The sequence below is a fragment of the Pan paniscus genome, chromosome X (genome assembly GCF_029289425.2).
Source record: "Pan paniscus chromosome X, NHGRI_mPanPan1-v2.0_pri, whole genome shotgun sequence".
NCBI lineage: Eukaryota > Metazoa > Chordata > Mammalia > Primates > Hominidae > Pan > Pan paniscus.
Window position 1 is genome coordinate 110,685,371 of NC_073272.2, and position 13,414 is coordinate 110,698,784.

The 13,414-nt window shown below is 37.6% G+C and overlaps 1 protein-coding gene across 27 annotated transcripts in view; it reads left to right on the plus strand.

The window, feature by feature from the left end:
- The window catches only part of PAK3 (p21 (RAC1) activated kinase 3), a 285,503-nt gene that overhangs the window by 250,524 nt on the left and 21,565 nt on the right, over positions 1 to 13,414 (plus strand). For all 27 annotated transcript variants that reach the window (XM_063601542.1, XM_055106615.1, XM_034949599.3 and 24 more), the window contains 3 exons: positions 1,002 to 1,119; positions 2,546 to 2,645; positions 3,148 to 3,344. In XM_063601542.1, coding sequence (XP_063457612.1) covers positions 1,002 to 1,119; positions 2,546 to 2,645; positions 3,148 to 3,344 — 415 coding nt within the window. The remainder of the gene's footprint in view (positions 1 to 1,001; positions 1,120 to 2,545; positions 2,646 to 3,147; positions 3,345 to 13,414) is intronic.

The following is a 13,414-nucleotide window of genomic DNA, read 5'->3' on the forward strand; positions in this document are numbered from 1 at the left end:
GAAGAAGGAAAAACTGGGAGGAAAAAAGAGGGTTAAATTTTACAGTCCTTTTTTTTTTTTTTTTTTTTTTTTACAGAGTCTTGCTCTGTCGCCCAGGCTAGAGTGCAGTGGCGTGATCTCAGCTCACTGCAACCTCTGCCTCCTACGTTCAAGCAATTCTCCTGCCTCAGCCTCCCAAGGAGCTGGGATTACAGGCGTGTGTCACCACGCCCAGCTAATTTTTCGTATTTTAGTAGAGACGGGGTTTCGCCATGTTGGCCAGGCTGGTCTCAAACTCCTGGCCTCAGGTGATTCACCCACCTTGGCCTCCCAAAGTGCTGGGATTACAGGCGTGAGCCACTCCACCCGGCCGCAAATTTTACAGTCTTGATCAGTGTCTCCTAAAGTGTAACTTAGGAACCACCTGCAACAGAGTAACCTAAAGTCATTCTGTGTTTGTAATTTTGCAAAACAAAAAACAAAAAACAAAAGACAAAAACAAAAAAAAACCAAAAAAAAAAAATGCATTTGCACTTATAAAAAATTCAGAATTCTAGGCTGCTTTCCATAAATAATAAGATGAGGACTGTGAATTTTTGTTTTTAACAAGCTTTCCAGATGAATTTTATGGACACCACAGTTTGAGCACCACTGGATAGAAAATCTTGCTTCACATTGCTATGGGTCTTAGGGCAGGGTGGGAACATTGGGTTCATTCCATTTCCTATAATTCATCTTTCTTGATAAGCAAGGTTTCAGAGAGACCTGATTGTACTGCTAAAGTGCCGTCAGATGGTGTCAGGTGATTTGAATAACCTCATGCTCTCTTTGCCTGAATTATAGGGCTCTGGTGACCCTTGGCTCCATATTATGATTACTTGGGGTATGTCCCTCAATACCTTCTCAAAGGTAACGGGCATAGCACAACTCAGAGTTGACTTCTATCAGAACTGAGGCCTGGGAATATCAGAGTCCCCAGGTTTTTTAGCGTCATAAGGCAGTCTTTTCTTTTCTTGTTATAGCTACTTGGTGGGTGATGAACTATGGGTAGTCATGGAATACTTGGCTGGTGGCTCTCTGACTGATGTGGTCACGGAGACCTGTATGGATGAAGGACAGATAGCAGCTGTCTGCAGAGAGGTAAGCAAATAGAGCATTTCTAGCTGAGAAGACCACCGAAATTGGCAGTTCTTCATTTCTGATTATTCAGAATGTTTGTATCATCAAAGTAACAATAGTAGAACTTTTCCACTGAAAACAATTGGAGAGGCCAACTTCAATTTAAATTCTGTCCTAATAGCACTCCCCAGCATCACCCTCCTGAGCCTCTTGTTTATTTTAGCTGCCTTTTGTGAATCTTTTAGTTCCATTATGCCATTTGTGAGGTGCCGTATCTAAACCCACATGCTGTAGTTTCCGTGAACATGGGAAACAGTGATATTGGCATAGCACTTCTTTCTAATTTGGGGAAGTTTTTACATGATACTTATTTTATCCTGCATGTGTAATATGAGCCATGTAAAATAAATTATATTTTCATCATTTTTAGAAGGCAATTTAAACAAGGTCCTCCCTCAGGCCAGAAAGCAGTTGCTTTCACAGTACAATCTGAACTTCCCTTACAGCCCCCAAGTGGGCCTGACGGTCTGTTTCTTTTCCAGTGAGTGTCATACCCCTAAGGGGTTTCAAACTAAATTAAAGAGATGTTATTATATTTATTTTGTTGAATATTAAAAAACACACACACTTTTTTACTGGAGTCTCATCTTAGGCATTATAATCTATCCCATTTATTGTGGTGAGGTTTTCTATCAACAAAAGTAGGAACTCTGACTCACTGAAACTTGAAAACCAATGATAGAAAAACAAAACCAAGTGATACCAGCTAATCTCTGCTTGTTTTTTTTATAAGTTGTTCACTTAAATTTCCTCCTTCCTTGCTCTCCTCTCATTATCATTTTCCCCACCCCACATATCCACCAAACATATATGTTTTCTATTCATTCAATACATTAAACTTACTACCCTGAGCCTGTGGTTTCCTTCTTCCAGCATTACACTGCAAAGGCATTTCCAAACAAGTGCCTATAGTTACTTCATAGCCTAGGAGTGGTTCCCAAACCTGGATACCCATTAGAAATAGTTTGGGGCACTTGTTTTAAATGCAGATTCCTGGGTTTCATGCCAGAACTTCTGAATCAAATCATGCCATGTACAATGAAGCTTACCACAGCTATAGAAGATCAAGCTGAATCCTCCAAATAACTGGGCCAAAGTATATTAATTGGTTAATTTGACTGTATTATTGATTGGTGCTATTTATCACATTATCATTCTTAATGTCCTAGTCTGATGTGTCAGCCATCATACTTAGCATGTATAATGCTAAGTGGCATCATTGATGTAAATGGTAATGTGACTTTAAAGTGGTGTTGTTAAAGCATTCAGTAATCGATTTCACTTGACAATATAAAGTTATATCCCTGCCCAAAATTTATCTAGAAATAAAACTTAGTATTAAAAATTATTTGTGATATAATTAGAACTTTTTTTTCTGATTTAATAGTGCCTGCAAGCTTTGGATTTCCTGCACTCAAACCAGGTGATCCATAGAGATATAAAGAGTGACAATATTCTTCTCGGGATGGATGGCTCTGTTAAATTGAGTAGGTATTTTGGTTCAAGTGGTATTAGAGTATCAGGGAATTTCTGTTCTTTCATTGTATATCTTAAGAAGATAATGGTTACTGAAAGTGATTTATTTGAAAGAAGTTACAGCCCAGTTTGAAGTAAAGAATTTTTCTAACACTGTGTTCCTGAATATTGTGACCACATTTTTTGGATTTAATATTTCAGAATTTCTAGTGACTTGTGGAATGAATAAATGACAAATACCTAATTAGGAAACTGAAAAATTCTGTAAGTTTGAGAAAACAGTGATGAGAGGGAATTAGACTGAAGTCTAGTAAAAATGACATCATGTTAGTCAATTATTTCAGACCTTCTTAAAATCAGGACCAGCTGAGACATCAGTTAACAAAAAGGTATGAGCTAGGCAGTTGTGGAAACTCAGTGTGTAGCAAAGGAAGGTACAGCCATATCTGAAAGTGATATATTGTAAAAGGAAAATAATTTGGGCTTATTTTAACTGGCTTTTCTTCTCTGCAGCTGACTTTGGGTTCTGTGCCCAGATCACTCCTGAGCAAAGTAAACGAAGCACTATGGTGGGAACCCCATATTGGATGGCACCTGAGGTGGTGACTCGAAAAGCTTATGGTCCGAAAGTTGATATCTGGTCTCTTGGAATTATGGCAATTGAAATGGTGGAAGGTGAACCCCCTTACCTTAATGAAAATCCACTCAGGGTAAGTCAGAAGAGAAGTCAGGTACTTTATTCCCAGGAAAGAGGAAAGGCCAAATATCATTTCTGGCTTCCACCAAAAGTGACCAGAATGGGCTCTTTTCTGAGACCAGTAACATAGAAGCACCAAGTTATAATTTTCAAATTTACTGTAAGCTTTTTAAAGTTTATCTTACAATGTCTCAACAGTTTTCCTTGTCTTTTTCTTTCTTTCTTTCTTTTTTTTTTTTTTGGAGAAAGAGTAACTACCCTTTTTTCTCTTTTTCTCATTTAATTCTTTTTTCCTTCCAACTTTCATTTTAGGTGCAGGGGGTACATACGCAGGTTTATTATATAGGTAAATTCCATGCTGTTGGGGTTGGTGTACAGATTATTTCATCTCCCAGGTAATGAATGTAGTACCCAATAGGTAGTTTTTAGGTCCTCAGACTCCTCCCACCCTCCACTCTCAAGTAGGCCCCAGTGTCAATTGTCCCCTTCTTTGAGTCTGTGTGTACTCAATGTTTAGCTCCCACTTACGAGTGAACATGCAACATTTGGTTTTCTGTTTCTACATTAATTTGCTTAGAATAATGGCCTCCAGCTGCATCCATGTTGCTGTAAAGGACATGATTTCATTCTTTTTTATGTCTACATAATATTCTATGGTGTATATGTTCCACATTTTTGTTATCCAATCCACTGTTGATGGACATCTAAATTAACTCCATGTCTTTGCTACTGTGAATAGTGCTGTGATGAACATACACGTGTGTATGTCTTTATTGAAGGACAATTTATATTCCTTTGATTATATATCCAGTAATGGTATTGCTGAGTTGAATGATTTATATTCCTTTGGGTATATACCCAGTAATGGGATTGCTGAGTTAAATGATTTATATTCCTTTGGGTATATACTCAGTAATGGGATTGCTGAATTGAATGATAACTCTAAGTTCTTTGAGAAATCTCCAAACTGCTTTTTACAGTGGCTGAACTAATTTACATTCCCTCCAGCAGTCTATAAGCATTCCCTTTTCTCCTGAACCTCGCCAGCATCTGTTATTTTTTGACTTTTTTTTTTGAGACAGAGTCTTGCTCTGTTGCCCAGGCTGGAGTGCAATGGCGTGATCATGATCTTGGCTCACTGCAACCTCTGCCCGCTAGGTTCAGGTGATTAGTGCCTCAGCCTCCCAAGTAGATGGGATTACAGGCATGCACCACCATGCCTGGTTAATTTTTTATATTTTTGGTAAAGAAGGGCTTCACCATGTTGGCCAGGCTGGCCTCAAACTCCTGGCCTCAAGTGATTGACTTGCCTTGGCCTCCCAAAGTGCTTGGATTACAGGCATGAGCCACCAAACCTAGCCCCCTTTTGACTTTTTAATAATAACCATTCTAACTGGTGTAAGATGGTATTCATTGTGGTTTTGATTTGCATTACTCTAATGATTAATGATGTGGAGCATTTTTTCATATGCTTCTTGGGCACATGTATGTCTTCTTTTCAGAAGTGTCTGTTCACGTCTTTTGTCCATTTTTTAATGGGGTTGTTTGATTTTTGCTTATTAATTAAGTTCCTTATAGAGGCTGGATATTAGATCTTTGTCAGATGCATAGTTTGCAAATATTTTCTCCCTTTCTGTAGGTTGTCTGCTTACACTATTGATAGTTTCTTTTGCTGTGCAGAAGCTCTTCAGTTAAATGAAGTTCCATGTATCAATTTTTGTTTTTGTTGAAATTGCTTTTGGAGTCTTCATCATGAAATCTTTGCCAGGGCCCATGTCCAGAATGGTATTTCCTAGATTTTCTTCTAGGGTTTTTATAGCTTTAGGTTTTACATTTAAGTATGTAATCCATCTTGAGTTGATTTTTGCATATGATGAAAGGAAAGGATCCAATTTCAATCTTCTGCATATGGCTAGCCAGTTATCCCAGCACCATTTATTGAATAGGTAGTCCTTTCCCCACTGTTTATTATTGTTGACTTTGTCAAAAATCAGGTGGTTGTGGGTGTGTGACTTTATTTCCAGGTTCTCTCACCTGTCCTATTCATCTGTCTATTTTTTTTTTACCAGTACCATGCTGTTTTGGTTACTGTAGGCTTGTAGTATAGTTTAAAGCCAGGTAATATGATGCCTCCATCTTTGTTGTTTTTGCTTGGGATTGCTTTGTCTATTGGGGCTTTTTTGGTTCCCAGTGAATTTTAGAATAGTTTATTCTAATTCTGTGAAAAGTGTCATTGGTATTTTGATATGAACAGTATTGAATCTGCACATTACTTTGGGCAGTATGGCCATGTTGAAAATATTGATTCTTCCTATCCAAGAGCATGGAAAGTTTTTCCATTTGTTTTTGTCATCTCCAGTTTCTTTCATCAGTGTTTTGTAATTCTTGTTGTAGAGATCTTTCACCTTCCTGGTTAGCTGTATTCCTAGGTATTTTATTTTTTAGGGCTGTTGTGAATGGGATTGTGCTATTGATTTGGCTCTTAACTGGACATCGTTGGTGTATAGAAATGCTACTAAGTTTTTTAGCATTGATTTTGTATCCTGAAACTTTGCTGAAGTTGTTTGTTAGATTTAGAAGGCTTTGGGCAGAGACTATGGGTTTTCTAGGTATAGAATCATATCATCTGGGAAGAGAGATAGTTTGATTTCTTCTCTTCCTATTTGGATGCCTTTTATTTCTTTCTCTTGCCTGATTACTCTGGCTAGGACTTCTAACATTTTTCTAACATGCTTTGATTGTATTTTTAATGACAAGGGTCTTTAAGATTCCTTAGTATAGCTTTCTAATGTAAAATACATGTAGCTTTTTTTTTTAAGTGAGATGTGGGGAGAAAGTACTTTTATTACATGACATGGTTAAATGATCAATCTAAAAAACACTTGCTTTATAATTACTTTAACAAAGTAAATAAATGCATTTCCAGAACAGCTGTAATTTTTAAATTGGATTTTCCTTCATTATCAGTAATGATTTATTGATTAACAACAGCTTGGTGGGTATTGAGTGGAACACAGAGATAGACATAGTGCCAACCTGGTGAAATCAGAAACTTAATTAGATTGTCAAGTAGAAAATGATTGGAAACAGTTTCCGTTTGGTAACTCACTTTGCTACCACAAAATCAGAGATTTGATCTTCACGTGATCTTGTTATCCCTGCAAAGAGAAAAACTTCATTTCACAACCTAATCCTATCATCTTATTTCGGAGATGTGCTGTTGATCATGAGGAGGAAAGGAAAGAGGTATGAAAGAAATGCTTACTCAGTGCAGAAGTAAGCCATAGGTATTTTGTTGTGTATAGCCCAACAGTGAGCTATTAATAGAAGCTGTGTTTTGTGTCTATAACAGGCATCACATTGTTTAAAAAAGAAAATATGCACAGATTCAAATTCTACTCTCAAAGTTCAAGCACAGTGCTAGTATCATAGGCATCTTGTATACTGCCTGCATCATTACCACTAGGAGTCTAAAATTGAATTGTACCCTTGGTATGCCAAAAAAAAAACATTGTTCTTAATAAATGGTTAAGTGTTTTCATATAAAGCTTGCAAAATCCATGTTCAAACCAAATATATGTGGCTTTCTATGCATGTAAAGAGACCTATAAACTAACTGTCTAGTTGTTTTGCAGTTAAACATTTTGTATTTGGGAACTGCATTCCCTGTATATGGAGAGGAGGACAGCTTCCTCCTGGCTCTCTCCTAACTCCTCTCTGGTACTTGGCCTCTCATTTTATTCCCTGTGCTGATTAGAAAACAACAGATATGAGGGAATGCCCTAATGAATGCTATAGGCTATTTCTCTGATCTCATGCAACAATCTGGAAATGAGATGTGCACATTGATTAGCTGCCTTCAGGGCTGAATGGAAAAGAAGGGGCATTTTCCCACCGTTTGTGGGTTAGCCCTCCATGGATTTAATCAAGTCCACCCCTGGCCTATGGTCCAACGCATCAGGATAATTACATGGCCTTTTCCTTATTGTTTAACCACCTTCACCCATTAAGAAATCGCAGTGAAAGAACACATCGGACCTCTTGTTTCTATGGATTTCCTCCCCTAAGTCTTTGGAGTTTGGAGGCACTAAATGGATTATGGCTATTTTGCTTTCTGCCTTCTAATGAGTAATTTACAGCCTGCAAATTTTAAGGATTAAACAAATGGCTCTGTAAAACAACTAGTCTCAGTAATGGATTTATTACCTTCTTCAATTCCCCAATTACAATTGATCTCTCTTTAGCTAGGCTGCTAATTATTAGAAAAAGGAAACAAGTTTTAATCTTTATAGGCATCTTCTAGCCTAGGATTAGAACTCACAATTAACAGCTTGTATCTTAGATGCCACCACCTGATATCTAAACAAGTACTTGCAGATTAACAAACCACAAGGTTCAGGAAGCCTACATTAAGTCTGCAACAAAAAGTCCTGTGAGAAAGACCACCCTGTTGAATTCCACTGATAAGGATTTACTCTAACTTTGCTCATTACTCTCTGTATGTGTGATCAACCTTCAATTAATCAATCAACAAGCCCATATAGAGCTAGCCCTATTCTAATTTTGTCTCTTCTAGGCATCAGGAGTACTTTTTTGGTTTCGATTTCAAATATGTTTTCCTAATGTTCTCTTGAAGGAAACACAATGTCTCAGGCTATATGCCCTTATTTGGAATCTTTAAAATGTAGTCGCTGAAACCATGGGGAGATTGGAGAGAAAAAGGATCTAACATGAGCCTATAGGGAGCAGCGATTTCTTGGATCCTGGTGCCCAGGCCATATGTGGGGAAATAGAAAATAATCCAGAGCTTTAAGAGGAGTATAAAAGAGTGCCAGATTAGTCTTCTTTAATATCCTTCCAACACTACAACCCATCCACTATTGTGTGCTTTGAGGTGGAAAGAGGTAGAAGGAAGGAAGTGAAATAAGTGTAAGAAAGACAGAGTAGTAGAGTACAGGGTAGCATGTTGATGTGAAAAATTTTGGTCCTGTAGTCAGGCAGATCTGGGTGTGTCCTGGCTCTACAACCTGCAAGCTCTGTGACCTTCTGCAAGTTACTTAAAACCTTTCTAAGCCTGCTTCCTATCTGTAAAATGAGAACTATGTCTATCTTACAGAGTTAGCATGAAAACTAAATGAATAATATATGTAAATCACCTAGCACAGTGTCCAGTTCACTGTAGGAAAAAAATATATATGTATATATTTATATATATGAAATGTATATATGGATAGTAAAGTAGTAAGATAGGAAAAACAGAGAAAGGATGTTTAGAGGGTTTTTTTTACCCACTCATGAAGGGAGGTTGGATTCAGCACTCTCCTAAGAACATATCCTTCATGAGAGTGGCACACCCATCTACTTAAGGAATGGAGGGTTTTGCACAGTTCAGTACAATTACTATGAACAGGTAACACTGAACAGAAGAAGTTCAAGGTGAAGTCTGGGGCTATACATTTCAAGGTCATTTATGTTTCACTGTGAGTTTTTCTGTGTCTCTGTTGTATCAGTTCCAGCTGAGCAGACCCTTTATGAATATTGCCTATTAACATTGTTAATGCAATGAATTAACTACTTTTCCCCTTAGTTAGAAAGTGGCTGAGATTTTTTAATGTAAATGTTGCTATACTAATTGACCTAATTTGTTCATAAAATGCCTTTTAAAGGTCAGAGAGTTATTAATTGTACTGATGTTATTAGGCTTGTACCCTTCCAGAGAGAGAGGACACAAGCTTCTTACTGTCCCCCACTGCCTGAAGTCTTTGTACTCAACATAATTGGCCTTGGACATGTTGTTCTGTGACCTATAGACAGTTTTAGTGCAGCCTCCAATAATTAAGTACCTTGTTCCTTCTCTTTGCCAAAGTGACTGGGGTTAAAAATCTAACTTTCCCTGTGGATATAAAAATCAAATGTTACTGTTGCTGATATCATCAACTTTTTTGTTAATTGAAGACTTTAAACAACTGTTATTATAATAACCTGATGCTAAGTAAGGAGACACAATCATTTTTGTCAAACAAAACTTTGGTCTATTTTCTCAGCACCCAGAGAGTGCCCCTTTATTAACTTTGCTTTTACACGTAATGGGGCTATTCTTATCAACAGGTTTTGATGGAATTTGTTGTTTGTGAAATGTAAAAAAATGACATCCACTTGAAGTCCCTACTAGACTCTTTGAAACACCTTTTATGGTAATGTTCCAAATCTTTATCCAAGTTAAAATAGATTTTAAGTGTTCTCTTTCTACCCCTTACTTGAAACATCTGTGAAGCTGTATTGAAGATTGGATCGCTGGAAGACAGTTATTGGTATTACTGCTAAAAACAATACGTAGTATAGTATGTGAACCACAGATCCTGTATCAGTGGATCTCCTTGGTTGCACATTGGAGTCATCTGTGGAGCTTTAAGAACCAGTGATTCTAGGCCCCCATCCTCAGGGAAAAATGGCAATCAGGAAATGTCAAATATCAATGTGGCAAGCCCTTTATAGAACACTGTCCAGCCTGGACAACAATTCGTCATCACCCCTCTTTGAACATGGTCATCCAACCAAAAAATAACACTATCATTCTACTCACATTTATCCATTTTGTCTAAAAACTTATGAGTAATACTATAAAAGCCTAATTGAAGTCCTGATGTGCTTTATGTCATTCTCTGATTTACCAGTTGAGTAGCACTATCCAAAAAGAAATGACATTAGTTCAGCATATGCCTCCATGATATGCTATTTTCTTTTGCAATTTTGCTTCTTCTGAAAATGGAGTTCATCATTAAAATGGGCTAGCTGCTGACCGAGTAGCTAGCATATATTGGTGCATAATAAACCCATCAGTCTGACTACTCATGATTAGGAGTGCATTACCTATATGGCAAGGGGGAAAGGAGGACAGAAATCTAAAATCAGACGTCTTATCTACACTAGTAGGCTTCCCACTTCCCTTTTCCTGCACTTAAAGCACTACAGAAATGTTAGTTGTTCTTATTTCTTCTTATGGGAACAGGGAAATTATAATTGGCTTATATGGCTAGAGAAGAGAGTTAAGCAGAATAAGAGAATCTCTAGTAACTGAAAAGCAACTAAAGGCTAAACTGTTTCTAAATCCCTCCAAGCACTGGGACTTTGCTGTGGATTGGAATGTCTGGGTTTGATGGCGCGTGCTCATTTGGAATTAAAGTCAGACATAAACTTCCTGAGTGCCAGAGAAGCAAGCATACTTTGCTAGCACTCAGTCAATATTGTTTTGAATGTATTTCAGGAAGAGCTGGGAGCATTCCCTTCGTTTTCCATAAGCCATGATGGAACAGCAAGGTTTATTGATGGTTTGTTGACACTCCTCCTATTTTGAGGGCAAACCTATGCCTAAAAGGAGGGGGAAGTTGGGATCACTACAACTAAAATAATTACAGAAGAATAACAGGGTTCCTTTTTAATCAGAAAAAAATATTGCCTGTCAAAAGATAGACAGCTCTTAAGAATCATTGGTTGTTAGGAATTCAGCATAGGAAAATGGGACTTAGCCATTGGAAAGCTGCAAGTCTCATTTAGAATGTAATTCAGAAGCAGACAGCTCAAACTGGTGAATTATGACCCAGAAAACAGCCAAAGGAGAAATTGATTCCATAGCAAACTAAAATCCACCAAGAGAAAATGAGAGAAAGAAAGTTTATGGTACTATTATGTTATAATTTCTCAGAATCCTTATAGCATGGCTTGGGAGTAAAACAAGGATGCATATGCTGATTGCCCTAATAGGTACCATACCTATAACTAAGTAGTTAAGTCCCTCCAGATCAAAGTTAATTCTAAAGAGACAAATCATGGAGTGTGATGATCGGCATTTGCGCACTGAAATGCCCATGCACGTGTTTTATCCTATGGCTTTTGAAATCTGTGTTTTTGCCAATGAAGAATTATTTTACCAAGAAAGTTGGAGTTTTCTTAATAATTAAGATAATTTCTGACCTTTATTGTCATTTTGATTGATACCTTTTCCAACCGGGTTGCAACATCATTGTAGAAAACCCTTTGCATTCTAATAAAACAGTACTCTGAAGTGTCTTAGATAAGACGTTCTGCAGAGAAAGTTAAATCAATTAAGGCAGTGTAAGAATTGTAGCTGGGAGAGTCAGAGTTCTAACATTATCCCAATAATCAAACTGACCTTTCTGTTGTAGCTTTTTTCTTTCTTTTCTTTTGCTTTGTTTTTCTTTTCTTCTTTCCTTTGCTTTGTTTTTTTTTTTTTGTAAAGAATTACCCTCACGCTCAGATGGCAAAGTTCATCAGCACATTTTTTTTTCTTTTTTTCTTTTTTTTTTTTTATCTAGGAGGGGCCAATGACTGTGAGAGATCTAGACAAGGAACTTTCTAGTGTCTCTACCAACTGTTTGCATTATGCAGGTTAAAGAGTGAATTGTATTCCGATGTCTGTCAGTCAAGAAATCCATAACCTTGTGCAGGTTTCTTCTTGCTGAGCCTACATTTCCTTATTGCTTCAAAAGAGTGGAATTTCACTAGATTTTTGTTTACCAGTAGGCTCCACAATGCCCTAGAATACCATAGAGTTCCTTGAGGGTATTGAAGGAGCCAAGAGGGAGGTAACCAGGATAGGGCTCTTGGTTCCACCAGAATAGTTCCTTTTTAATTCCTTTTCTGTCTTGCGCCATCACATGAGATTTTCTTAAATAAGGCTAAAAACTCGTGAGTCCCTTACTCTGATTCTGTGTCCTTTAGCTGTACACAGCCTACAGCCTTCCCCAACTCTGCCAAAAGGGCCATGTTTTGTGTGTTGTCTCTATGAGTCTCTATGAGTACTTTCAGAGGAGTGGTATTCAGAAAGCAGCTTGGAGACATTTATCTCATCATCTCTGGAGTAAATCTGTATCCCACAGAATGGAAAAATCCTCCTTTTCCCACCAAGCAAAGACACTTGATCATGATGTGAAATATACTGTATATGAGACTTGGTAACCTCATTCTGATAATAATCTTGGGAAGAAGCCAGTGAAGAACACTGCAGTAATAAAGCTATTGCAGGGACACAAGGTTCCTCACTCTGTAGTATTATTAAAAGAATTGTATATTATTATGTACGGGCCTGTTCAGCTGATTAACTGCATATAAAAATAGAAGTTGAAATCAGTTTATGTGACTAGTAATGCATGTTTCACAGATCATATCACAGTCAGCCTGTTTTAATCCTAATATGGTAATTTGGAAAAGCCCAAAAGAATAAGAGTGCTAGTCCCTTCTTGCACTAATATTCTGAAATGAAACATGAACAAATGTATAATATTAAATATTACCTTAGGACTAGAAATTTGTTGTGTGTTAAAGAGAAAATGGGAGGTGAGGAAGTTGATAAACCAAGTATACACAGTATTTTGAGAAGTTTTGTGGGAAAAGGACCAGGAACAATGGAGCAGTCACAGAATGGGACCTAGGATCCAGGTCCCCTTGGTCTCCCAGATTGTCTAGCCCTTATCTATCTTCATTTCTCTTTGTCCTCATTCCACCAGCGATATTCTCCTCCCATTGTCTTTTGGCCCCTGTTTTTGCCCTAAAGTTTTGTTTTGCTTCCTCTGCTTCTCACAGCTTCTTGCCTCTACCTTTTGCACCATTTTGCTTTCCTTCCTTTCCTAGCTCTGTACTTACCCACATCCCTACTTCCAAATGCCCTATAGTTCCAAACCTTGGGTACTGCTTTGAGTGCCCAGGGTTGCTTCATAAGCACAAGTAGCCCCCTCTGCAATTCTTAGCAAGCATTATTAGTTCTGAGAATGAGCACACATATTGTTGGAGTTATCTGTAATTTATTTTATGGCATTGGTCAGTCCTTTGTGCTTGAAAGGAGCACATTTAAGCTAGGCTAACAGCCAGTGAGTCAGCCCTACCTAATTACCTTTTACTATCAACCTATAAGGGGATAGATCTATAATAGGTTCATTTTAAATAGCCTTTTAAGGATTAAACAACAAAACAATAACAATTGTCCCTCATAATTTAGTGACCAGTGAGAACTTCTATGTAAGACAGGTAGGAAGCTAAATTAGACCACATTGCTCATTCAGCTATCAC